The sequence below is a fragment of the Lepisma saccharinum genome, chromosome 7 (assembly GCF_977018435.1).
Source record: "Lepisma saccharinum chromosome 7, izLepSacc3.1, whole genome shotgun sequence".
NCBI lineage: Eukaryota > Metazoa > Arthropoda > Insecta > Zygentoma > Lepismatidae > Lepisma > Lepisma saccharinum.
Genome location: NC_139235.1, coordinates 88,862,585 through 88,890,489, shown reverse-complemented (window position 1 = coordinate 88,890,489; position 27,905 = coordinate 88,862,585). Strand labels below are relative to the sequence as shown.

General features: G+C 39.9%; 1 protein-coding gene across 1 annotated transcript in view; it reads left to right on the top strand.

The window, feature by feature from the left end:
- LOC145989999 (uncharacterized) overlaps positions 1-27,905 on the top strand; it is a 162,870-nt gene that overhangs the window by 132,451 nt on the left and 2,514 nt on the right. Inside the window, exon 2 of the mRNA XM_083125577.1 lies at positions 24,944-25,158. Within this exon, the coding sequence (XP_082981703.1) occupies positions 24,944-25,158 (215 nt within the window). The remainder of the gene's footprint in view (positions 1-24,943; positions 25,159-27,905) is intronic.

Below are 27,905 nucleotides of genomic sequence, written 5' to 3'. Positions count from 1 at the left end.
GGGGGGGCAAGGTGCCAGAACTTGGGGGGGGGGGCAAAGACAGTATATTTACCTTTGTAGATTAAGGTTTGGCATAGTGCGGAGGCAAAAGTGGCGAAAAGTGTGGGGGGGCTACAGCCCCCCTCGCCCGCCCTAATCGCCGACACTGGTACGACGATATCTTATGGAGAAATCAGCGGTCAGGGCACGGACATGATTTGCGTTTGAACTAACAAAGTTATCCACAGTATCGACCAAGAAGATCTACGTCGCTATATTCAAGATTCGTCGTCTACCCGAACCAGCAGGGGTGACCTCCCACGTGGTGTATTCTGTGATGCATTTATGCAGGCTATCTATATTTTGGCGCCTGGACTCATAGCCAGTATAATCCTTTGTGGGGCTCGTGTTGTGTTCACTAAATCAATCTTGATTACTGACTGGATCCCACTTTAAACTGTAGGTCCAATCCCGATTAGCCTTACTGTGCATAAAGTGGACTTAAAACAACAATTCAATCAATCAATCAATTGATTACTGACTATGAGAAACAGTGACAACTAGAAAGACGAATCTTGCAGTAGCTTGCTCTAAGGAGAGGCGGGGCAAGTGCAGGGTTCGAATCAACGGGTGGGGGTGCCGGGGATTTTCCCACACACAAAAAAAATTATGCCCAGCAAATGAAAAATATATCCTCCTCCGTGGCAGTGCGCTCAAAGGCGCTATGCTTTGGGCTCCGACTGCGGAGCAGCATGGGTTAGAGTCCGCCTGGGTTCAGTCTCCGGGTTCTCGGCCAGTGTATAGGACCGGTGGCAACCCACCATCGTGAGGAAATTGGGGAGCTACGAGTGAGTAGCGTAACCCGGTCACGGATATATCCTATAACGACTGGAGGTTGGACGTGCTGACCCCACGTCATCCCATTACTGATTGAAGATCTCCACACCTCTAGGTAGGATTGTGGGAAGGAGACGTGCAGGCGGGAGATAGGCCAAGGTCCTTACTATAAAGCTACGGGTCATTATTATCATTATATAAATGAAAAATATTTTTATCTCTGCCAGGGATGTTTTTATCCCCTTCAAAGAAAATGGAAAGTTCTTTTTTGTGTAAGTTTGGGTCATCTTAAAATGTAAATATGTGTACTAAGCGTTTCTGAATTACGTTTAAATGTTATCAGAAGATTTAATTACCTACGTTAGAACCAATGTATTAAGGTACTTAAAACTGCAAGGCACCACCCCCCCAAGCAAAAAGCTTAATTCGCACAGTGGACAAGTGCCTCACACATGACTAGACCTCGGATTTTGATTCCGTGCTCGTAGCGAACACCGGAAGGATAGGATTTGCCGGTGTGTGCTGTTAGCGAACACACAAACTTGCCCTGTCTTGTTTGTCCTTGAAAGTGGTCAACATGCAAGTGTTGCCAGTGATACCTTATAATCATTTTAGTTTGAAATTAGCTAAATGAAGGATCCTCAGCAATTTAGGTTAACTACATGAAAGTTTTTGTTAAAATATTGATATATTTCATCTTTCTTAAAATCAAATTTTACATAGGGAATGTAAATGTTAATCAACCTAGGTTACTTTTTATACGAAGCACAACTTCCTAAGAAGAATAAATGATATTATCAATTTTCAGTTGTTCCAAAGCTGTTTTCATCCGGGTGTCGATGTTCATGTAAGTCTTCTTCCTTTTACCGCTAGAGACTCCAAATTCCCCCTGCCTAATTTGGAACAAGGCTAAATGCCTACCTTGTTAGGTTAGGCTAGCTATGTTTAGTTCTCTTAGCCTAAATATTATTTTTTCATTGTATTTATGCTAATGGAACCTAACCTAACCTCGTAGGCATTCCTCGTCTGACGTCAGAACACAAGGCAGCAAAACTGTTGTGCGACGAGGAAGACCCGATTGGAGAATCAACAGTGGTGAGTCAGGTCAGGTCAAGAGGCACCAACCAGTAGGGTGTTTCTCCACGCAAGTTGGCTTATCACTGGCAACACTTGCATGCTGACCAGATTCAAGGACAAATAAGACAGGACAAGTTTGCGTGTTCGCTAACAGCACAGCACCCGGATTTTAAGCTTTTTACCTATTTTTTCCTTTGGATGTAAATAAAGCCCCTATCACACGGAACTGGATATCTAGTAGGAATACCCTAGTTGGCGCTGAACTAACTTTCTAGGTAGCAATCATGGCCGCCTGGCTGACTGCTTGACTGGTTTGGAGGAATAGGACATGTTCTAATTGCTACTTGCTTTCCGCGACTGGATTCTGTGGAACAGCCAACCAGAACAAAGTTTCGCCATGTGAAAATAATCTGTGAGTGTGCAAAGGAGCGCTTTTGTCTGTGGTTTGCGAGTATTACTCCAGCAATGTATAACGTATACAGCATGAAAGGCGCGTTGAGTTACATCATCTATGCTGAGTGCTCGGTGTTTATATTTGAAACAACTAAAATATTCTTCCATACGTGTACAGTAAACGTTGTAAAGTATGTATTTAAGCAGCGCCATTGTTTTGTACCTAATAACGTTTTATACGAAACGTTATTCCTGTCGGTTGAATAGTTATCGGCTTTTAAAAATGTGAAGTGATACATTGTTTACATCTCACGCGGCCGCCATTACAACTTCCCTCGTATGGGAAAAAAAGTCTATCGACAAGTACACTGGTAAGTATCGTGTGAGGCGATAACTAGCAAATTGGTAGCCAGTCCAACGCCAACTATGGCATGCCTACTGGAAAGCCAGTTCCGTGTGATGCGGGCTTAAGAAATAACAACAAGTTATGTCAGCGTCTCATTAAAGAACGCAACAAGTGACGAAGTATTACAGTGCCTAAAATAACCTATTTTGCTTGTTAGAACCTATTTTAGTTCTACGTGCCTAAATCAAACCTTTTTTTTGGGTTTTTATGTATTTTTTAAGGTTTTTGAATCACACAGAGGTATTTTCTTGCTTTGGTACCGAAAAAAGTCAATGATTAACGTGTTTGAAACAAACTGTCTGTCGATTTCTCTTCCTCCTAGTGATGATGTTTTTCAAAAAGCCTAAACAAAGCAAAATGTCTCGCACCACTGTTACCTGCACGATCGTTCTGTGCCTTATGGCATTCATGCCTTGCAAAGTAACGTCTCAACATTCAAATTTGCACCACTGACTGTTTTTGTAGAAAGATCATGTTAAATACATAAGATGATCCTCACAGAAAAAAAGCGAAGTTTGACTGTGGATAACATGAAAAAAAATGTTATGTATTCAGGGTGGTCACTCTAGGATCATGATAAAATTCAACTAAAGGGTGATCCATAAAGAACGCCGGATTTGAAAAGGACGCCATATTTTTTTTTGTTTGGTTGGCAGCATTGTTTGTGCGATTGTTGTTATCCGTTATCATTGACGTTTTGTGTTGAGAAGCGTTTTAGTTGTTCTACTGTTTGAGTGTGTTGTTAACGCCATGGAAAGGTACAGTAAGAAACAGCGAGTTTTGATTGTCAAAACGCACTACAAGAATGGTGAAAGTTTCGCGGTGACTGTTCGAAAACTCCGTACGATACTTGGCCATCTTCATGCACCGAACGAATCAACTGTTCGTAGGTTGATCAAGAAATTTGAAGAAACTGGATCAACAGAAGACATCAAAAGCCCTGGACGCCCTCGAAGTCGCCGGAGTGAAGCAAACGTTACTGTTGTGCGTGATTCTGTTGCTGCGAGTCCTGCAAAATCGTATAGCCGTCGTGCTCAAGAACTGCATATGGCGCCAACAACAATGCAAAGAATCTTGACGAAAGATCTGCACTTGCACGCGTACAAAGTGCAGTTAACGCAGGAACTGAAACCAGGTGATCATGGAAAACGACGGCAATTTGTTGACTGGATCCTTGAAAGGGAACGAGAGAACGAGGGTTTCGCAAAGCGCATCAATTTCAGCGATGAAGCTCATTTTCATTTAAACGGGTTCGTAAACAAGCAGAATTGCCGAATATGAGGAACTGAGAACCCAAGAGTGATTCAGGAAAAGGAAATGCATCCTCAGAGAGTTTCGGTTTGGTGTGGAATTTGGAGTGGGGGTTTGGTCGGTCCTTACTCTTTTGAAGACGAAGAAGGAAATGCTCTGACAGTGAATGGAATTCGTTACCGTGCAATGCTAACTGATTTTCTTTGGCCTCGTTTGGATCAAATGAACATCGAAAATGTATGGTTCCACACTTCACCAGAAACATTCAATCTGCTGCGTGAATCTCGTTGCGAGGAGACCAAACCTTCCCACCTCGATCTTGTGACTTCACACCATGTGACTTTTTTCTTGTGGGGGTACTCCAAGTCACAATTTTACCAGAACAAACCCCGAAATTTGTTGGAACTTAAGCAAGAAATTCGACGTGTCCTCAACACACTTGATGGGGAAATGTGTGATCGGCTCGTGGTGAATTTCATGGACCGAGTGATTGCGTGTAGGGCTAGTAAGGGGGTCATATGCCTGATATTGTTTTCCATGTTTAAACCTTAATATCTCCTGAAGAGAATGGTATGTGTTTTGTGCTTTTTTCCAAAAATTAATTTCATTTATAGCAACTTCAAATCCGGCGTTCTTTATGGATCACCCTTTATAATTCCTGGTTTTCAAGGCGAAATTTTCAAAAATTCAATGGTACAGGCAGATATTTTCTCTATTTCAACCTTATGTATTACCGCCTCTCACCAGACGCACACAAATATATATTAACAATATAAAGGGTCTGTGCGATACCAATGTATCCAAAAATTGAAATTTTGTTTTTAAATAGTTGTACCTAATCAGTATTTTTCATGAATTTTGAAACATTTTACATTTTTTGGAACCTACTTCAGGCTTTTTTTAGCCTAATTTAAAATTTTTTAGAACCTATTTTAGGATTTTTAGAACCTATTTTAGGATTTTTAGAAGCTATTTTAGGATTTTTAGAGCCTATTTTAGGATTTTTAGAAGCTATTTTAGGATTTTTAGAGCCTATTTTAGGATTTTTAGAACCTATTTTAGGATTTTTAGAGCCTATTTTAGGATTTTTAGAGCCTATTTTGGGATTTTTAGAGCCTATTTTAGGATTTTTAGAGCCTATTTTAGGATTTTTAGAGCCTATTTTAGGATTTTTAGAGCCTATTTTAGGATTTTTAGAGCCTATTTTAGGATTTTAGAACCTATTTTGGGATTTTTAGAGCCTATTTTAGGATTTTTAGAGCCTATTTTAGGATTTTTAGAGCCTATTTTGGAATTTTTAGAGCCTATTTTAGGATTTTTAGAACCTATTTTAGGATTTTTAGAAGCTATTTTAGGAACCTAAAATCACTCTTTTTAGAACCTAAATATCCGAGGTCTACACATGACACAAATGCGGTTGACAAAATACAAGAAGCACCACTATTTTTAGTGGAAAGAGAAGACTAAATTGCTACAATAAAAAAACAGGCACTCGTATACCCATTTGATCAAGCAGATGAGGAAATTATGACGTTTCAGAAGAGGTAGAACAATCCGTAAATACATTTACATACTTCGGCTGTTGATTTCTTGTTAGTTTTCGTACCCGAAGTGAACATTTCTAAATGGGGAATGTTTGTTCCAGCCTTGGAAACGGGCTGCTTTACGTCAATTACCGCCGTGAAGGGAGGGGAGGACGCCCTCCACTTCGAACGCATGTATTCAAATCGGCCTGTACCTTCAAAAGATCAATTATTTTCAGGTAACGGATTTATATGTAGTAAAAATGTGTTTTTAATGTTCTGTTTCCAAAACAATGAATAACAAAATTGTATTGTAAGTGTTCGAACGTGAATTTCCGTCTGTTGTCTCTTAAGATGGACTAAAACTGCGTTCAGTATCGCAAGAAGTGGTGGGGGTGTACTTCAAATTTGTCAGTTATTCGCAAGAAATTCATCCAACTCTTTCCGTCACACGGCGACATGTAAGTGTGTTCAAAAAAATGTATGCACACTTTAAAAGCATGTCATACATGCGACACGCTTCAATTCACGTTGTCTACGGGTTCAACGAGTAGTACTATCGTTCAGAATCAGCAACAGATAGCGTTAGTGTTCAGCGACGCGATGCGCTGCGCAACACGATGCGATACAATAAGTTGAGAATGTGCAGCGATGGCGTAAGCACGGTTGTCATTCGAGGCGCGAAAAAAACATTCTGAAGTGGAATTGGAAGTTTGAGAATGTCTGTGAAGTGCAACCACAATGGAGGCATAACTGTCAAGGACGTAGTGTACAGTAAGAAGCCACGGTTACTACTGGACCTACGCCATGAAATTGAAATGGCTTGTGCAGCAATCCCTGTGGCTACTCTGGAACATGTCATCAGGAATGTACAGCACCGTGTGCAAAGGTGTTTGCAGGCTGGTGGTTTGCAGTTTGATTGATTGATTTAGTTTATTTTACTTCGCGTTTTGAGCCTCTTGGCTAATTTGCGAAGATGGGGATGAGTGGTGAAATGGATGAACGGACATTCACAAACAACCAAGCCCGAGCGGGATTTATTGTAATTGCACGCAGAAACTGTGTCTATGTTGTAACTTTTCCCGTTGTATTGTTGTAATGCTCACAATAATATAGCAGCTATTCTATTTTAAAGTGTGTATACATTTTTTGAACACCCCGGCTAGTTGTCCGAATATGGAGTAAATGTTGAGAATTGTTCTGAAACATGGAAATAATATGTAAAAATTAGTAAAATATGAGCCAAAACTTAATATATGTACAAACATGTAAAATAAAAACTGAATTCTTAGAACACTGTTGCCAAACTTAATGGAGTTTAAACAACTAATCTGGCCATTTGTGTTAGAGAGAATTCGAATGTGCCTGCAGGGAATACCTTTGAATAGTGTCCCATGAATGTTTAAGGGTCGCAGGTCCGGTAGTTGCGGAGAAGGAGTGGAATCGATTGTTTTTCAGTGTAGGTGGGCTGGGGGCTCCGTCTTTCTAGGAGGGGGAGGGGGGACGGTCGCACTCGGGCGAGAGGCATCATTTCATCTTAAGAGGGAGGTGGAGTTTGGCGAAGGGCGCCGTGGAAAGCGCTTCAATTTAACATGGGCTTTTTTGCATTTTGTTGAATATAACGTTTTAGGACAAAAATTTGCCGGAAAACACGCAGTGGATGTGAACTTAGTTTATGAAACTTTGAGTACATGACACATTTATGCAATTTCAGTTCGTTAAATGTGCACAAATTCCATTATTTTTTTTCAATTTCCCATAAGGAAATACGTAAATAAGCACAGAATGGTTTTAGGATTTGTGGGTAGCACCAACGAAAATGGCCATTATGATGCATACTAACGTAATGCTCAATCCTTTTATGACTAAGCTAGGGAGGGCTTTTCTTTCAAAAGTCACTTGCACAGCCCAAAATGATTGTTTAAAAATGTCATGTATTATCGACGGCGAAAGATACGGCCGCTTCAGCCGAATTTCATTCATGATAGTTCGCCACTTGGCCACTAGATGTCTCTCTTCGAAAATTGCCCCAGGGGACGGGGAGGGCTAGTTCGCGCGGGTGTTTGAATCCTCTGCACAGCTGGGTTCCGTCCCCTCGTCAGAAGGTCCCGTAGCTGTCACAGCTTGATTTATTGCCTCTTTCCCAGGCAAGAAACCAAGAAAGCAGGATAGGCAGATAGGCCATGAGTTTGTGTATGTTTGAGTGTAGAGAAGCAGAGCATATTTACCGTGAATTGGAACCAGTGACAAGTAACTTTATCTCGATCCCTACCGCGAAGGACGTATTCAGGGAAAGACTTACCAAGTACAAAAATTAAATAATGAGATCATAAAATAACTTCAATTAAGTAATGAAAATAAGGTTGTTGTCTAATCGCAATTTGTTTATTTCCGCAAAAATATTGGAAGCAATACGACTTTGAATGACAGTACCAAAGAAGATTTATGCAAGAATTATTACTACTTATAATAACATGCAAAATATTACCAGGAATTTTACTTTCGTCAACTGGATCTAACATCATTTTTTCATACTCAATAAATATTATATTCTTTATCTATTTGGCATTAATTTCCTTGCCAGGGCAGTTTCTATTTATTTACAAATTTTGCCGACCTTAACTACACGTAAGCTAGATAATGAATACGTGATGTTATACTGTATCACTGTTGTTATATCGCCTTCTTATCTATTAATGTAATAAAAATATATTATTTAATTTAATATAATTATACTTATTTTAATTTAACATTATTAATATTATTATTTTGAGACATTACGTTAGGACGCCCCTCCGAAATATATATTTCGATACGTGCCTGGTGTTCGATTTGAATAAAATGTAGAAAAGGCGGGGAGGGTGGTAGCGCTTCCTCTTTTTACATTTCGTTAGTTTTACCTCACATGTAGTACTTTGTGAGTCAACGGTGCAGATAGGAAATACATGTACACACACACACACACACACACACACACATAATTGATGATTCGCAAAGGAACTTCGTTAAATTCCCATGCTTGTTCCGCTCACAAATCATATCCTCTCCAAATTACAATAGCCTACTATCGTTGTTGCTTACTTATATGTGTGTGTGTGTGTATGGTTCCTAGAACTTCACTATTTCCAAACATAAACTTGAAGTGACTCTTACAAAACATTTGTTTTTGGAGTGGAAGGATCATGAAAAGGTCTACTGTTTCTTTGCAAATCTTCAATTAATCTAAAATTTAGTATATAAACATAATTTTGGCTGACTTGCTAACTTGAGATTTAAAGACAAATTATTAATTTGAATTCTCCATAACAATAACAAAAGTGACATAAAATGTAGAAGGACAAGACTAGTGTTGCCCACGGGACGAGACGGGACAGGCTTTTAAAAATTCGAGACGAGACGACATTGATCATGTGTCCCGAGACAAACGAATATTTTTGAGAAGAGACAGCATTTCCACGAGACGAGACAGGCTAAAGTCTCGTCTCGTCGGCAACACTAGACAAGACTTTTGGCTTGGTTGAGAATTACATTAGAGATGTACAGGTTAGGAAAGGGGAGGGAGAATTCTGTCTTCTTTCTTTTCAGCGCGAACCCTGCCTCCTACATTCTACATGTCCATTCAAAATGTCTTCTTAGTTTCAGATATTTTTGCCTCCCCTATAGCGTAATGGTAATGATGACCCTCGTAATGTCAAAAGGTCCCGAGTTTGGTACCTGGTGGACGCCCAATAGTTCAATCCCACTATAAATGTAGGTCCAGTCCCGATTAGCCTATCTATACATAAAGAAGACTTACAGAAACTCAAATGACCGGCATAGGGTTGACGGCGCTTGGTGCAGTGAGAGAGCTCACCTTTGCCAAATCAAAATAATGGAATTTGTGCACATTTATCGAACTGAAATTGCATAAATGTGTCATGTACTCAAAGTTTCATAAAGTAAGTTCACATCTACTGCGTGTTTTCCTGCAAATTTTTGTCCTAAAACGTTATATTCAACAAAATGCAAAAAAGCCCATGTTAAATTTAAGCACTTTTCACGGCGACCTTCGCCAAACTCCACCTCCCTCTTAAGGAGGAGTACACTGACAAAAATATCAGTGTTAAAACAACACAGACAGTGGTCCCAGGAAGTCCACACCTCAGTGGTGTTAAAAAGGTGTCGATTGTTACCATTTATCTGTGTTATTTCAACACCACTGAGGTGAAACGTTGACCAAAATGGGGTGTGGACTTCCTGGCTGGGACCACTGTCTGTGTGTGTGTCTTTAACACTATTTTTTTTCCAGCGTATTTGTGGTCCAATGTTTGCGGTTTAACACATACGCAGGTCATTAATTCTCAAATCAGTGGTAGTGTCAGTCGTGTATCACATGTCGTTGCAGTTGAAGTACCAGTGTGGACGGGATTATTGAGAGTGAACAGTTAAAATGCAACAAAATGCAATGGAAAAAAAAATGTTTACTTTATTTGAAATCACACAAATAATTAATCACTATGAAGAAGCTTCTTTGCATCATTTTGGGTAATTTTCGCATGTGTTAGTGCATATTTTGCGAACTTTTAGTCCATATGTATGTACGCGTACATATAAAGCCACTTGTTAGTACATATTAATCCCAGCCCTGGTTATAATGCATGACGTTTAAAACTCAACGTTAGATAGAGCTATCTAATTTCCTTGTTCTACGTAACAGCTGTCCCTCGGCGCACTGTAGTGATTTTTCTATCTGTTCCATTAGCAACACTGGTTCTCGCTTTGTGTTGCACAGCTCAGGGCAGACACTCATAGGTTGGACTCTAGTACTCGTTATGCAATGTAGATACAGTGCCTTTTTCGGTTGAGTCTTTCACGGGGCGGCGGTTGGCGCGGCGGAAAGTGGGATTGCGTCTACTGGCAAACAGGATACAATATCCGCGAAACTGGAGCCGCTAGCTATGTAATGAAAGAAGCTCAAACAATTAAAATGTAGGCGTAGGGATATGACGATCCCATCGCCCAGTGGCTTGTTCACTGCAGTTAGTCAACCAACAGAGTGAAATGGTCAACATTTTCCTCTGTTGGGATCTACAGAGCTGTCCTGTCATGGATCTATGAGCGTCCCACAATTGGCATAAGTGGGGTAATGAATGAATGTTTCTTGAGGTTTCATGGTGAAATGTCGTTTCCTTGACTTCCATCTGCTTTAGGGGTTATGGTATTGCCGTTGTGCGGTTATTTCGCTTCTGTTACCTCTACAACTGTCGCTTGAGGTTCGGTCTGTGTTGGCAGTTCGGTTATGGACTGAAGTTTGTGGTCCTAAAAAGGGCCGACTGAAATTGTGGTCCTACAAGGGCCGTTTTTATTTTGCTATGACAATTTATGTTGCGTCTGAGTTGTTGTTTATTGTCTGTTTAGAATTATTCTGCGACGAACTCGATGAGTGTCTGTATGGTCGGTGTACTACTATGTAGTCCTTCCAGCTAGATCCGAGGGATCCTCTGACCAACGACAGGTGCGGTCCTCCATTCATATTGCGGGTTAGGCGTAGAGCTGACGTCCACAATCACTGTTCTACCTTTGTAAACATGTTTTAGAGCAGTTTAGAAAATTGTGTTCATTTCAACCTCCTACATACACACCCACACTGGCTACACCGACTTCATTTACAACCGACGTATTAATATTTGTGTGAAATGGAATCATAACGAGTCGATTGGCTGACCCCAAATGTCACTGCACTCCCTGGAATTTTGGAAAATATAATCATGATCTTGGACATGCATTTCTTGAAACTGATCTACAGCAACCCTTTTCGTCTTCACCCATTCAATCTTGATCACCACAAAGCAGAAAAACGCTACGTTAACCAGCCAGGAAGGCGCAAAAGATCCGCTCACTGTAACCACAAGATTAAGCACGTGACATGTTTCAACATGGATCCAGGGCTGGAGCCTCCAGTGAATAAACGAGGCGAAACTCCAGCCAATTAATATGGTAATCGGATCCGCTGCTTGTTAACACAGTGTATGGCGCGTCCGTCGCAGCAAAGGAGGCGCCTTCCAGGACAGGATGTCTCTGGAGAGCAAAGGAATCTCATTTCAGAGTGTCCAAAAAAGGTCTCCCAAAGAGTAATGACGCTGTGTAAGTTCTACGTCAGCAAGGACGCAAATCTTTCACAGTTTTACGCACAATGAGTATGGGTCTTGATTTTCTCGCAAACGCGATAACGGCGAAAAATGTATTTTTTTAATTTCTTTTTTTTAAAAAGTGTTTATACAGAATGTGGATTGGCATGTTCTCAACACATTTTCCATGCATTAGAAATCGCAAATTAGCGCGAATTTGGAATAAAATGTGAATTGAGCTTACGAAACGAAAAACACTGAGAAAATGTAACATTTCTTGTGTTCTACGCTTAAAAATAAAATGTACAAATACGCGTGTATAACCCTGCATGTTTTTCAAACTTGTACCCCTCCCCCAAAAAGTATGGCGCGTGTTACACATGGAATAATTCCTAAAGCTACGTGAAGCCACGTGTAAATAGACGTTTCCCACGATTTTTCAGCTTCAATCGGAACATTTTGTATCACCGAGAAAAGTCGTGGAATTCTGGCGGCGATCGAGTGCGCAGTACCGTCACACGGGACCCATAACATCGCGCATGAAATAATGGAAAGTAATTTCCTTTAAAAATTGTTTCCAGCGTATGAAACCGTCACGAACAGCCGCAGACTAACATTAAAACGCGAACTTTGGAATAAATAACACGCCGCGGTTTTCCAGTCATTAAGGGAGATTTCAGATTAAAGCGACACGCGACAAGCAACAAGATACACCAGAAAAAAAATGCAAACTTTCGGACCGAAGCGACACTATTGCGCCGTTGTCTCGATCGTGTCACCTCGGTCTGTTGTTCGCAAATGTGCGGTGAATGCTTGCTTATGAGTGTCCTTGTCGCTTGCCGCTTACAGCTTCGGTGCGAAATCTCCCCCAAGGCGCCGGACTGCATCGCGGGTGTCCTGCGTTCGATTTCCGGAATGGATTTCAGATGGGCATTTGTCCACCAATGTGCCTGAACTGAAGTTCACCCAGCCTGTAATAAATGGGTACCTGGAGAGAACCCGGAGGGTGGGAAAGGCTTCCGGAGCGTGGTGCTGATCACATCACCTTCACGATTGCTGTGTGAATGCCTTCACATGTTGCAATGTGAGGGGTAGCTTTACTCTTACACTATTTACACCTGAGCCTTTCTGTTCTTTCATCTGTACTCATACTTTCGTTTGTAACGTTCCACACTCGTGGACCAAGGTTGGCTTAGCACGGGCCTCTCTGGAACCGACTCCATAATGTTTACTATAATTCAGTCCAATCTACATAGCAGTATGCAAGAGTCGACGTCGCCCTCCACACAGATAGGACTAGTTTCAGTTTTACCCATAATGCTAACCTTTTCCTCCAGCGGCGTCATGAGACTCTAAATTGCTCTCAGGGTTCGGGTGTATGTTGCCAGTTAAAAAAAAGGTAGCCAAAGGTTTGACCAAAGCAATGCACAGGATTGACTTTAACATATAAAATTTTATTCAACTACAAAGTTCAGAAAGAAAACTTAGACTAATACAGAGAGGTTATGAGTTTAAATTAAGGTAACAGGACACAGAAATACAATGGATAAACTTAGTCCGTATTCAATTTACCTTGATACATAGGGACATATTAAATCCGTTACTAATCTATAGGGACATTGAATTTTCGCGATGCGCGAAATCGCGAAATGTGAAAAAAAAGATGCAATTTTGAACATTCTGCACGTAACTGCACCCCCAATGATGAAATATGCGTGAGTTTCATTCACGAAGTAATGCGAAATGTGTGTTTTTGCACGAAATTAACGCTATTTCGCGAAATAACCGTGAAATATCATCAAAGTAAGTAGAAAACACGCAAAAACCGGCAATCGAGGTTGTGCGCGCAAACTGCCGATTTGTAACGAAACGTTTGCCTAAAGTTTCCTACCACTTGCAGCTGAAGAACGTTTTATCTTCGATCACATCAGGAAGACGCTGCAAATGGGATTTCCCATGCACATAATCTCAGTTCAAAAACTTCGCTCTCTGTCAAGCTGCATTTCTTTCTTCCCCCGAATGTCTACTCAACTTCCAGTTTCATTGAACTTGCTAGCTGTAGCAGCGATAAGATTAGTCTGTTCCCGCACATCAAGGGAAACAATGGTGTCATTTGTGTTCAGTCATGAATGAATTTTGTTTATCATCATGGGATTTTCAACATGTGTTTGTGTATGTGCAGTAGTGATTTTTTTATTTGTTGGACAGCAAGAATATCCTTTAAATACATACAATGAAAAAATCACTTGAGATATGCAATTTAGAAATGAAGTGATTTTGTGTTGATGTTTTCTTTTTGGTTGGACAGCTAAGTACTTGTGTATGTGTACAGTATATAAAAATGAAGTCGTTTATCAATTTATAGCTCTTTTTTATGTTGTTTCCTCTCATGATGAAAAAGTGTGTGCCAATTTTCTTTTGTTTCCACCGCTGGTATATACCGCTGATCTAACATTTTATTTGCCGCTCTCCTCAGTTTTCATTTACCATAAATTTGTCTCCCTACTAATCTATCTCCTAACATAATATTCCTATTAGAGCATAAATTTCTACCTCCCGGTTGGAGGCTGGGGAGAAGAAAAAGGAAAGCTGATTAGTCACTTCTCTCACCCGAGGGTGGAGTGTGTCCTTGGCAGTGCCAAGTCCACTTCTCTCGTCCTAAGACGGAGCATAACTTTTCTCATCCGAAAGTGGAGCGGATTCTCTGACTAGTGGACAGAGTCCAACCTCTTATCTCTCGTCCGGAGACGGAGCTCAGCTTCTCTCATCCGAAGATGGAGCCCTTACTACTCTTGGTCTCTCGCTTGATATGGCGGAGTGAGTCTCCTTTGCGGTGCTTGGTCTCTCGCAGTAGCGGAGCACACCTTCTCTCGCCCGCAGGCGGAGTCTCACTAACTTGCCAGCCGAGCTTTGGCCTTTATATAGTGTCTGCGATGCTAGCGAAACGGGTGGAGAAGAAATGAACTATTAAAAGTATATTCCTAAAGTAAGTTTTCCAAAATAGATGTGGAACTCATTTCTTTAAATTTATACAATTCTCAATTTCTTAGAATCTTAGAAAGGTCATAAAAATAGAGGTGCGACTCGTACAATTTGTGACGAGACGAGTTCGTTACACGTTCATCGTTTCCTTTTGTATTTTGATTTATTTCGCTCTCTTCTTCATCGCCATGACTTCTTGCCCACAGTTTTGCGTTCCACCTTTACCCTTCTCCTGCCTTCTGTCTACTCATTTTCCCTCGCTTCCTTTACATCTCTTCCTCTTCTCTCCCTTTCTCTCTTAATCAGTTTCTTTCATCTCTTCTATCTCGAATCACCTTCTTTGATTCATTTCGTTTATTTTACTTCGCTTTTCTTACAAATTTGGCTACTCGTGAAACAAGCACGTAGCCAGCGGGAAGGTTAAGAGGGCTGAAGCCCCCCCCCCCCGAAATCCTACAAATATCTAATTTAAATAGTGTATAGTGGTAATTAATTTTACTTCTTTAGCAAGATTAAAGTTTAGTATATAATAGAGCAACCAGCTAATTTTTTTTATATTCTACAATTTAATCCAAAGAATAAATTGATCCACAGCTCCCAGAATGTATAGTTTTCTTTATGAGAGGTTACACAACATAAAATTCATGAGTAAAATTTACCCCTAACTTTTAAAGTATTTCTCTGAACGGAATGTGTAAAACTTAATAACAAAATACAATAACTATGAATTTCCTCGCACTAACTGTACAAAATGTAAGATAAAATAATGTCACTCGTACGGTGGATTGAGTAACAAAGTCCCTCCATTAATAATAATAATAATAATAACAATACATTTGGATTGAAATTGGTTTACTTTTAGTAACTTATAATAGTTATTATTGTAATATGACAGTTATAATCGTAGTATTTACTGTTATTGGCATTATTATTTCTACTAATTAAGTTGCATTAATGGAATGCCCCTCAACAAATATTTCTGGCGACGCCTCTGCTGATAAGGGATGAGCCACCCCCCCTCCCACGAGGGCTACGGGCCTTTCGTGAAGAGCATGAGTGACGATATGAAAGGACACTCACAAGGAAGCCGGGATTCGAATTTGAAACCCCTGTGCTAACCACTACGCCACGTAGGTCGGCTCTGATGTATTTATGTCCCTGACGCAGCACTTTTAGATGAACCAGACGTTGTTTTTATGTCTCATTTCTTACATATCAAAGGTTCTTGTCTTGTCAGGAAGTATATTCCTACAAGAAACTGATTATACTTGAAAACGAAATAAGTAAAACTTGCTAGTATTAGATTCTTAACCTGTAAACGGAAATATGCATGATCCAGTGGCGGATCCAGAGGGGGGCACAGGGTCACGTGACCTCCCCAAAATGCTCTATGGTGCACCCCGTATATTGTTAAAAATTGCTGAGTGCCGAACATCATTTGAAGTTGGTGGCCCCTGTGCATTGTTGAAAGTTTGTTGCCCCCCATACACCATTGGAAGTGGTCAGTTGGTGCCCCCATACGCCATTGACCTCAGAGGTCAAGTTATGACGGAGGTTCCAATATGAGCGGAATCTACAAGGGTGTTCAGGCTCGTATTGTTCAAGTACAATCAAGAGCATTGTATACACATTGTGCCAATCATACACTTAATTTAATTCTGACCAAGGCTTGTAGCGTTCCAAATGTACGAAATGCTGTGGGAGCTATTTCAAGTATCCCTAAGTTCCTACGGGAATCTCCACGAAGAACTCATTGTTAAGACAAAAGATAGAAGAAATGTTTTAACTAATTATAAAACAAAAAAGAATTAAGAAATGAAGTAATATGAAAATACTTCTGTAACATGTGCGTTTCTGTGTTCGCGTGGAATACGCAATTTTTAAATATTGTTTTTTTTAATATAGTTGTTCTTCATAACATGGCCGCATGTACAGATGACTGGAACTGCTACTTAAAGAATAACTAAAGTATAAATACTTGTTTCGCCATGGTAAACTTTAATTTAAAGTAGTACTGTAATCTTCATTAGTATTTATTTATGTGTACACTTTTGGAAATTGGTGTCCCCCCAAAATTGAATCCTGGATCCGCCCCTGGCATGATCCGAACCCAGAACTCATGATGAGTATGAAACATTGGTGAAAACGTCAACGTAACTCAGTTGTGGAAGCAACTTGAATCTTCAATTTCAGATAATTTTCTGCCCACAGGGTAGAGAAGGGGATAGGGAGGGGTAGAACGAACTTATGATCAGGCTTGAAAAACGAACAAAACTAAGTTCAAAAAATTGAAGTAAGTGGAACTCAAGAACAATTGTCAAACTTGTTTTTGATTGGTTGATTTGGTTGATTTTGTGTTTTAAGTCCACTTTATGCACAGTAAGGCTAATCGGGACTGGACCTACAGTTTAAAGTGGGATCCGAACCACTTGTACCTCCACCGGGTATCGAACCCGGGACCCCTTGATTACAAGGCGACGACGCAACCACTGCGCCATCGGGGAGGCCTAAAACTTGTTTTTGAATCAAGTATCAATTGACATTGCTAAAACTTTTCTGTGAGACTCTCATTGTCTTTTTACTAAGTATGTTCTTGTAACGTCACATAGCCTAGTTGTCTGTGGAAAATACTGGTTTACCGATATATAATATAATATAATATAATATAATATAATATAATATAATATAATATAATATAATATATATATTTTAGAAATATTAGAAAATTTCAGCACGGTGAAATCAAGAGAGAGTTTTTGTAATCAGGAACTTACATGCGCGCCATCTCTTGTCCCCAGAATATCCTGCCTATGCTTACTCATTGTCTAACATAGTGCCTCTCTACTCAGATGGTATTTAGCTCATATTATTGTTAGTTGGAACATGATTTAAAGTACAAACCCCTGTTGTACACAGGACTTAATTCCATGTCCTTTAACTGCTCCAGTATATTTTCCCTTGAAACTTTATCTCATTTATTTGTCGTGTACCGTCTATATATACACTGTCAGAGGTTAACGAAAATTTTACAATATTCCGCCGTGAAAATTTAGCATTCTGCCTGTTAAATTATAAAAACGGAACGTGACCATTATCCCCCCCCCCCCCCAGGCAGAGGCTAGGGTTCATAACGTCATCTCTCTGTACTGTGGCTAGAATGTGACATGAAGATGGCGCTTGCATAGTTTGGAGTATTGAACACAGACGCACACGTCAAGTGTGAATATATAATGATTAAAAATTACAATTTCGTGCACAATAATTGTATTTTAAAAACTGTATCATTAAAATTGCACAAATTAGGCTATGTAAGGCCGTTAATACTATAACAACGGTCATGGTCACGGTCATATAAACTCTGTCCCATCTATATCTGTGGAGCAAACGAACGAAAATAAGTCTGCGCAACTAGTGACGCGAGGCGGCTTCCACTTGCGTGAAGGGGGGAGTGACTGCAGTTACCAACCTTCGAGCAGCGTGTACTAATTCGCTCTGCTCACTAGATTTTCCCCACTTCTCTGACGCTATGTGCGATCTTACTGCAGATATATCTCGGACAGGATATATTAGTAGTCAGAGTTGATGAGCCGTATCTTTGCGGGTGAACTTGCCTATTCTGAGGGAGATATATCCGCATTTGCCACTGACTTGCTGTTTGAGTGGTCCTCGGGTCTTGCAAAGTAAGATGAGAATGATGCAAGCCTGTAGCCGGGCTTGGTCAGAGTTCACCTACAATGATACAGCTCGTCAAATCCAATACTTTTAAAACGGCCTGGTCATTTTCCCCGGTAGATGGCTGGCAACTGAAATTGGCCGTCTTACCCCAGACAACTTTTTACCATTTTGCAAAGAGACCTGGGTGTAGAAAAGAAAGAAGAATCCGATCGACTAAAAGACTGTTCGGCAATCCGCCATGGTGAGCGCCGACAGGAAATGAAGTACGGCATCGTTAAGGTTTCCTGCCGCAGTCAATCATGGGAAATGACCACGGACAATGTCGCCATTTCCCTTTCTGTAGTACCAACAGCTCGAGTCCACTTTCAGTAAACAAAGCTATTAGCTTCCTTCTATCTTCAGTCACACTTATCATTTCAATAATAATATTATTTTCTGTATTGCCGGCTACTCGAGATATGTAGATTTTTGGGAGGTGGTTGATAGTGGTGCAATCAACAATCTGGTCTTCTCCAAATACCACCTTAAGTGTTAGGCCAACGTTTTTCGAAGTTAGGAGAAATGAGAAGCAAGTACCTGTCATATCTCCATGTTGGATCTCAGAACAGTTCTTATTTGATGATGAGATAGCACGTCTTTGGACCTAAAGAAGAGAAATAGAAAAGATTTTTACGTGCGATCTGTCAACATTACGTACGTATATCGAAAATTGCCAAAATAAATATTTGATACACATGCACAAGCATTTTTGCTCTTTTTCAGAAATAAAATAACACTACCTAAATTGCACCTTGCTGTAAGTTATTTTTTATACAGAGAACGCCGGTAGTAATATAGTACTGTGCAAATTTTAGTTAAATATTATACAGATTTGTTATCGGAAGTTCTTGCAATGTGATATTAAATCGAAAAGACAGATTGCTAAGAAACTAGGATATATTATTTCTTAAAATTTCAATTGCATGGATTACTAATATTTTTCTTGGATTATCTGATAAACAGCTATAATTTGTAATATATATATATTATAAAAAAGTAAGGAGTATTATATCTTCTTGTTCAAAGTGCATTTATTCTGGTTAACACTTTAACTGTCTTGTGTATCAGATTGATACACACCATGTATAGCTCTTATACACAACTCCTTTGAAAAGAAATGTGTATGGAACTACTTTGTGACTACAGAGTGTGTATAATTGTTACACACACGGCCTGGGGACGAACTTCAAAGAAATGTATTGCATAGGCCGTGTGCATAATAATTATACACACCATCAAAATGCCTCGTGGCTCCCACCAGAAAATTCAAAATTCGGCCTGGCAGTTGAAGTGTTTCAAGAACCACGATCCACGTCGACGTACGTATCGGAAGGGGAGTCGTCCGGACTCCCTGGACCCCCCTAAATACGTTCTTACCCTCAATGTGTCTTCATTGGACGGTGACATCAGCAACCTTTACCTCACCCAATCATAAGTCTTGTTTATTGAAAATCAGAACATATTTGTTATCACTTAAATTATGATATCATGTGTAATGTCTAGTATTAGACGCTTCCACTTCCGACGCCCCCCCCCGAAAAAAGCAGCTGGAAGATATCCATAAATCCGTTTGTATTAATATGATTGCTGCATGGAAGCAAAAATGTGTGCAGTGCTAATCATCAAAAATAATGAGAAATATCTGTCACTTGATATGGCTTGATAATTAATGTGAGGCAGAAAAACCTGATCTTTGTCTTATGTACTGTTAATGAGACTTCAAGATTACCTAAAAATTCAGAAGTCATTTGTAAATATTACGGCAGAATTATCCGAATACAAAATGTGTTTGGGTAAGACTCTACTTTACGTCCTTTTCCTAAGGAATACATGTCATATATCGTTGGGAGGCTTATTGTATAAGGAATTCAACAACGTAAATCCCAAAGCGAGTAAAAATTACCTGGAGGAGGAAATCGATAAAAACCGATGTTGTCCGGATATGCGTAATTGAACGTACTGAGGAAATTTTTCGATGATGAATCACATATTTAGGGGTGAAATGAGTGCTAATGGAACCTAACCTAACAGGCCTAACCTAACCTCGTAGGTATACCTCGTCCCCGTGAATGGTTCGTGGGGCTATCGTGAATGGTTCATGGGGCTACCCGTGCATGGTTTTTGGAGCTAACGCGAATGGTTTGTGGGGCTACCCGTGCATGTTTTTTGGGGCTAATGTGAATGGTTAGTGGGGCTATCGTGAACAGAAAGTGTAAAAAGTAAAAGGTACTTACCCGAAGAGATGCCGGCTGTCTGCAAGCACGGTTTTGAACGATGCACTAAACTATTACTGGTGATAAACGTATTCTACACTATCTACAAGTTTTTGGAACCTGTTCTCCTTCACGCACCATACACAATACGCACCGAGAACGCAAAGAAGCAATCACCACGCAGAACGCAAACGAGCAAAACACACGCATTCACAACGCGAACACAAAGACGAGCCTGCAGTGTTGTTATTTCCCATCGGTTACCACCAAAAGGCAGTAAGGACGTAGAGTCTAGCCTGTGTTTGAATTCATCGCATTTCTTAACTTCCGTTTTACCGAACGTAATTCAGAGCAACAGTTTTTAAGGAAAATTGTTAGTTTTTTGATTTATTTTATATTACATCAATTTTCTTCCGCTTTTGACTAATCCTGACGAGCTTATAAGGTAAAGAATGTTCACTGATGAATAACATTAATAGGAATTGAACAGTACCACCATCTGTCGTCGATTTAACAAAACACGCTTGAAAATTTCCTGGAAAACATAAATGATAAAGGAACCACCCAACATATCGGAAGTCTTTAATCAGTGGCGTAAATAGCACCCCCGCAACCTGTGGCGTGCCCAAGAGGGGGTTGATAGAGGTTATACCCCCCCTTTGGTCCAGTATTCCTAAAAAAAGATCGTCGAAGGTAGGAAAATATGACAAAATGAGAGCCGAGTACCAAGAAAAAGTATACATAACCCCTTCCTTTCGAAAATCCTGGGCACGCCACTGGCCGCAACCCGCGCGGTGCTGGACGTGGGGGAGGGGGCGCAATAAGAATGAAAAATTAAGAAAGACTAATAGTTCAGAAACGATTTCCTCTTGGCGTTAAAAATATATTTTCAACCGAACATATTATATTTTTGTGCGACTACAACTGCAAACAGAAAATCTTAATCACTGGAAAATAGAAAGGAAAGTGGATTACCAGATTAGAAGTAACAGCTGAATAGTTTACGTCGCCGAAGGATAGACGACAGGCAAGGAAATGCGTTGGCAACGCTGACTTTCACCGCTCCCCACCCCTACCAAACGGAAAGCTTTTTTTTAAAAAAAACAACTTCTTCGATGAACGGACAGGAGGTATTAGTTATCAACATAATGTAAGTAACTTTCTCAACCCATTGAACTGTTTTAAAGTAAGGATTTTCTACTGTGCTTTAGATATCTTGTAAATGAAGTAAACGATTGATTTCGGGACATGAAACAAATTAAAGAACGCCTCACATTTTTAGCTTTTAAGCCCCACCACTCTGACGGAACACGCCGACAGACACTTAGTGGATTCCACTACTAACTTCTGGAACCAATATGAAGATTGTGTATCTTGCACTACAACTACAGAAATTGTTTGTTTTCGGAATGCAATCAAAATAAGAAACATGTCGAACATCACCGAAGTTGCAAAATTCCTCTTGATAGAAAACAATTTTCTGGCTACTAGCATTCCTGACGTATTATATGCCATATTTCACCCTACCTGTGACGTCCTCATCAGTTCAGAAGTCACTTTCCAAGCTAAAATTGATCAACAATTACTTGAGAAGCACAATGGCAACAAGAGTAAGATCGAGTGGGCTGGCGCTCTTAAGAATCGAAAGCGAGCTGGCTAGAAAACTGAACTCAACCAAACTAGCACAAGCATTTGCTGTCATAAAAGAACACAAAGAACAAGTAATGGGCATTTAGAGTGTGCGTCAAATATCCTGCATATGACCTTGAACGGCTGAACAGCAGCAGCGAATCACAGACGTGCGGCGTTGCCGTGCTCTATGTGACAAGGCGTTTCGCTCAACCACGCTGTCTCTTTTCCGTGTGAGATTTCGACATGGCACCGCTGCAGTGCGCTGCTATTGGCTATCGCCATATGCAGGAGATTTGACGCGCACTCTAACACATCGTATTTTTTATACTAACAGTGTACTTTCATATGTAAAATTTTTACACTTTTTCTGCTGTCTTAAACTTTCGTACAGGTTTTTACATTGATTCAAATTCATGTATGTATTCTCATATTTGCATACCTAATATAAATGTAGGCGTCAATTAAAATTTTAGAAGAGCTATTTTTTAACGAGTAAGGGCGGACAACTGAAACTTGCGGGGGGTGCAGAGCGTGTTAGTTACGCTACTGTCTTGAACATCTATCGTTCATGTTCAATAACAAAGATATATTTGCTACTTGTAGGCGGTTTTCTTAATTAGCATATACCGTGCGTTCATTTTGATCTTCAGCCGAGAGATCGGGAGAAGCGTGGCGGGCGGCGCTGACGGAGATGCCGACATTTGCGGCCTGTAATGCCCGCTTATTTTTATGGACATATGCAGACATTTATATAAATATTGCAAAACGAGCACTAACCTGTGTTATAAGGGTACGGTTTTAATTTTAGTAGCTTAGTAGCTGTATGTGCTGATGATTTTGACACGTCCATCTCACGGCGTAGAGGTTTGTTTGGAGAACGTTCTAACGCTGCACCAATTTCATCGAGTTTTGCTTCGGTTAGAATCCGTCGTTTTTGCTTAGGTGTTTTAAAATTTAACGATCCAGTTTCTCGTAATTTAAGGACAAGATGTCTAACCGTATCTCTATGTGGAGGTGAAACGCTTGGGAATTTCTGTACAAATTGCCCACACACGTCTCGACACGAGTCTGTTTTCACGTAAGTGTCATACATAAAAATTCTTTGTTCTAACGTGATCCTTGAGGGTCGCATTCCAATCGTCTCACTGACACAACACACATACACACTGCAATAACACAAACAAGTAACGGCAAGTAACCAAGAATATCACTCTTGCGCACAGTACGGAATTAACACGCTCTTGGTTTACATCTGCTCGCCACTATATTCACAGCTCTGTCTTCATCTAGTCACGAAGGAACAAAAAACTCGAGCTCGGAGATTTCAGATTGCAAGGAAGCTCACGAAAACCATTGACTTTTAACGGTTTTGTCTGCAGCGTAATCTTGATACAGTGTTGCACATTCGAAACCTCCAAACGATCGACACAAAACTCTTTCAAGGATATAAACTTAAGCAGGACGTTACTGGTCAAAACTATGATTAAAATGTTTCATTATATGTGGCTCTTAACATCGTTTCTAAAGCGAATTTTTTTGTGTATATAAGGGCAGAACTTGGATGAATTACAGATGATGAATTATAACACAGGTTAGTGCTCGTTTTGCAATATTTATATGAATGTATACATATGTCCATAAAAATAAGCGGTCATTACAGGACGCAAATGTCGGCATCTCCGTCAGCGCCGCCCGCCACGCTTCTCCCGATCTCTCGGCTGAAGATCGAAATGGACGCACGGTATTTTTACATTTATAATGTGGAAATGGGTACAGACCTCTGGCGTACGTGCAGGAGAGCTGCTGGGGCTAAACTCCAGTCCAAAATTTTGGAAAATCAACATTTTCAAATAAAAACAGTGAAGAACTCGGGGGAAAAAACCGTGACAAATTCACCCCCCCTCTAAAATTACCCGATTGTCATTTTTGACAAGTTCTAAATTTACGAAATATCTAATTGTGCATGCCACCCCGTAGAGAGTGGCTACGCGAATGTACTATCCAAACCAGGCACGTAGTCAGGGGTCTACAAATATCTTAACCTATATAAATAGCGTATAGTGGTAATTAATTTTGCTTCCTTCGCAATAATCAAACATCTTGCATAATATGTTGTAATATACAACTTATTGATCTTCACGTTCAGGGTGGGGACTTCCCCATGGCGCAGTGGTAGCGTCATTGCCTTGTACTCAAGGGGTCCCGGGTTCGATACCCGGTGGAGGCACAAGTGGTTCGGATCCCACTTTAAACTGTAGGTCCAGTCTTACTGTGCATAAAGTGGACTTAAAACAGCAACTCAACTCAATTCAGGTTCAGGGCATCTACCCTTCCACAACTTTTACACCTTTCGATGACTTCTGCTGATAAGGGATGATGACCCCTCCCCCAAAATGAAATTTTGGCTACGGACCTGGTTCCATGGACGTCCGCAGGATTTTATCCAGGTAGGGGCAAGAAAGGTATTTTTTTCAGAGAGTGATGACAAGGCACATCCCCCCCCCCCCGCGCAAAAAAAAATGCTGCAGCTTGAAATTATCATGTCCATGCAATAATTAAACATTATTGTGGCTGAAATTAATTATATATGTGAAATATGTAATTTTTTGTAGACTTTTACTTTCCAGGGAGGACCGTGGTCCCCCCTTCGGTCCAGACACTTTTGCATTCTGTTATTTGGCAAATATTCGTTCTATAAGTGTATATTTTGTTAGCGATATGTTTTCTAATATGTCCCTATATTAATGTGTTTTTTTTTTAAAAAAAAAAATATCGGTGGTAATTTTGTAATTACTGCACTGCTAACTTGCCTTACATGTTTCGTTCTAGCCATCATCGGTGTGTGCTGGGTGGCAGGGACCATTGTTGGATTCCTCCCTCTGTTCGGATGGCACAACAATGTGGACCAGAACGACTTCTACTGCTACTTCACGTGCGTCATGCCCAAGTCCTACCTCGTCTTCCTGTGCATAGCTACCATCTACCTCCCCGCACTCATCATGTTGGGATTCTACGCGCACATCTACCAAGTGGTACTCAAGCAGGTGAGTGTGAGGTCACGTGACGAAGTCGATCAAAGCAATAAAATTGGCAAGTCGTCAAAAATTCAGCGTTTATTAATTATTTACTAAAATTACTGTTAGAGAAAAAGGTCTAAATATGGGGCCCCCTTTTTATGTTGCCATTTTCGGAGGTAAAAAATTAATATATCAAGCACCTGCCTATAAAATGCATATATATGAAATATATACTTAAATGTAACAGCATGCTAAAGTATAGAAGGTCTCCACTTTTTTTTTTAAAAAAAAAAAATCAATTTCCAAAAAAATGGTAAAATAATGTATTCCAAATTGTGGTCTAAATATTGGCTACTAGTGGCAATATCATAAAAAGCTATTAATTTTTTTTTTAAAAAAACACTCATTTATCGCTAAAACATTATCTCAACATTAGACCTCATGTCATAGCCCATATTTAGACCATCACGCTACTTTTCTTCATCAATCTATTTTCGCTCTCTGCGGTACATATTTCACAAACAAATCATGGCATTATAAAAGCCCACATTTGTTTTATGTACCGCTAATATCATAACCTATACAAAGCAGATGAGAATTCAGAAAACGCTGAGTTAAAACATACCTGCAAAAAGTTTTCGGAGGTCGCAATTCTATAACAGCGTCCAAGGCCGAAACGAACCACCGCTTTCTCTTGCGAATTGGCCCCGCAACCTTTTGTCCTTGACTGATAACCAGTTCCAATATCCTCTGCCAGGCTGCATCACCCGGGAGCGCTGATAACTTCAAAACCCATATTTAAACCTTCGCCCATATTTAGACCTTCTCCTCTAAATATTGTTTGCAAATTTAACAAAATCTGTTTTATATCACTGTAAGCAGTGGAGGTGATTGGGGGGGGGGGCGGTTTGCCAGTTTTGCTCCAGCACAATGCTAAACCTTATATATCAAGGGAAAGTAAACTATTCTTGCCCCCCACACCCCCAGTTTTGGAAACCAATCGCCGCCAGTGCCTATAATGCAGGGGTTCCGAACATTTTCGTTTCACTGCGCCCAGTGATCTGCCGTAGACTATAAGTTTACGTCTACATGCGTTGTCTGCACGTAATCTACGCGTAGATTACATTGGGTTGTAGTTTACATAGACTACGTAGACAATCTAAAGTGCATTAAAATTAATTTTCAAGGGTTTCATGAAGGGAAAGTGACATTTTCAACTATATTGGTTCCTAACGAAATGAAAAGAATCCTATTTACAACAAAATTTATCTTCTCTTCTATTATCAACTATGGAAGAAGATAAATAATATGCAAAAAACAACAACAGATGGCAGTAGTGAGGCAAGAGTGATCTTTTCCCCATAAAGCACTAGAATATTTCCTATATTAGGTTTTTTCCTAGGTGAGAAATTGTTCGAATTTGGAAGAAAGAGCATGAAAAGTTATCCACACACATCATCAACTGATACGCAGTATAATTTTCTTTCAATTCCACGGCGCTCTTTGCTAAGTTATCACCTTTCGCCATGTTGTTTACATAGATTACGTAATCTACGTGCTTAACATAGTCTACGTGTAGAATGTAGAGTATCGTTGTTTACGCGTAGACGCACATCACTGACTGCGCCTCAAGATTTTTCCGTGTTGCCCAAGTCAGAATGAAGGCCAATCTAACACTTGCACCGCTCACTTTGTGTGGTTAGGTTGCTTGCCTTAAGTTAAAAAATAAACACATGTTTCAAATTCAGAAACATTTTATACGTAAAAAGTACTAAATAAGCACTTATTACGAACAATCATATCATATCAGTGAAAATATTGGAACATTTTGCGGCGCACACTTTGGGAATCTCTGCAGGGAGGGAAAACCCTGAAGATTCTCCATCACTTTGATACAACAACTTTAGTTTTATTAAATAAATTTCATGGAAACTATGTAAAGTTTTAGCTTACTTTTACTCTATTTGTATATATTTTGGAATGGAGTCATGAAATCAGTGGCTCCAGTTGTAAAAATAAGTCATATTTAAGTATTTTTTTTTTCAAATTGATACAAATATGTTTGAAAACCAATCTTCATTTTAAGTTCAAGAACCAAATTTAATATTCGCCGACTTTGCGGGTTTTCCGAATGTATTTATAACATTTCGTGGCATTTCGATGACATGTTCAACCGTAGGACAATATCCCTGAGCAGTGGTGGCGTTTGAGTTCCAAAACCAGGGGGGGGGGGGCAAGGTGTCAAAACTGAGGGGTGAAAGACAGTATATTTCCCTTTGTAGATAAGATAGCATAGTGCCGGGACAAAAGTGGCAAAAAGTGGGGGTCAACTGCCCCTCCCTTCCCCCCTTTTTTTAAGGATTCTAGGGTAGTGGGAACCCTGTATGAGATATAAGCCGTGTTTTTTTCAAAATTTATCATATACAAATAACTGTTCTGTTAATAGTATTTTTGTGTAGACACATGAAATCAATGTTGAAAAAAAAAACGTTATTTTTTAAGTATTTTGTTTAATTCGAATGCTTGTTGTATCAAATTAGTGTTTATAGGTATGTAAATAATCAGTATTCATTGCAAGATTAACAATCCTATTTCATATTCACCGACGTCTGAGGTTTATCAAATGTATTTTATGAACTTCCGTGACTTTTCCATTACCTGCTTAGCCATAGGCCAACTTTCCTGACTTTTTCAAGATTTGTAGGGCAATGTGAACACTGTAACCTGTTTTCTTATAATATCTTCATATATGTTATGTATGAACAACTGATTCA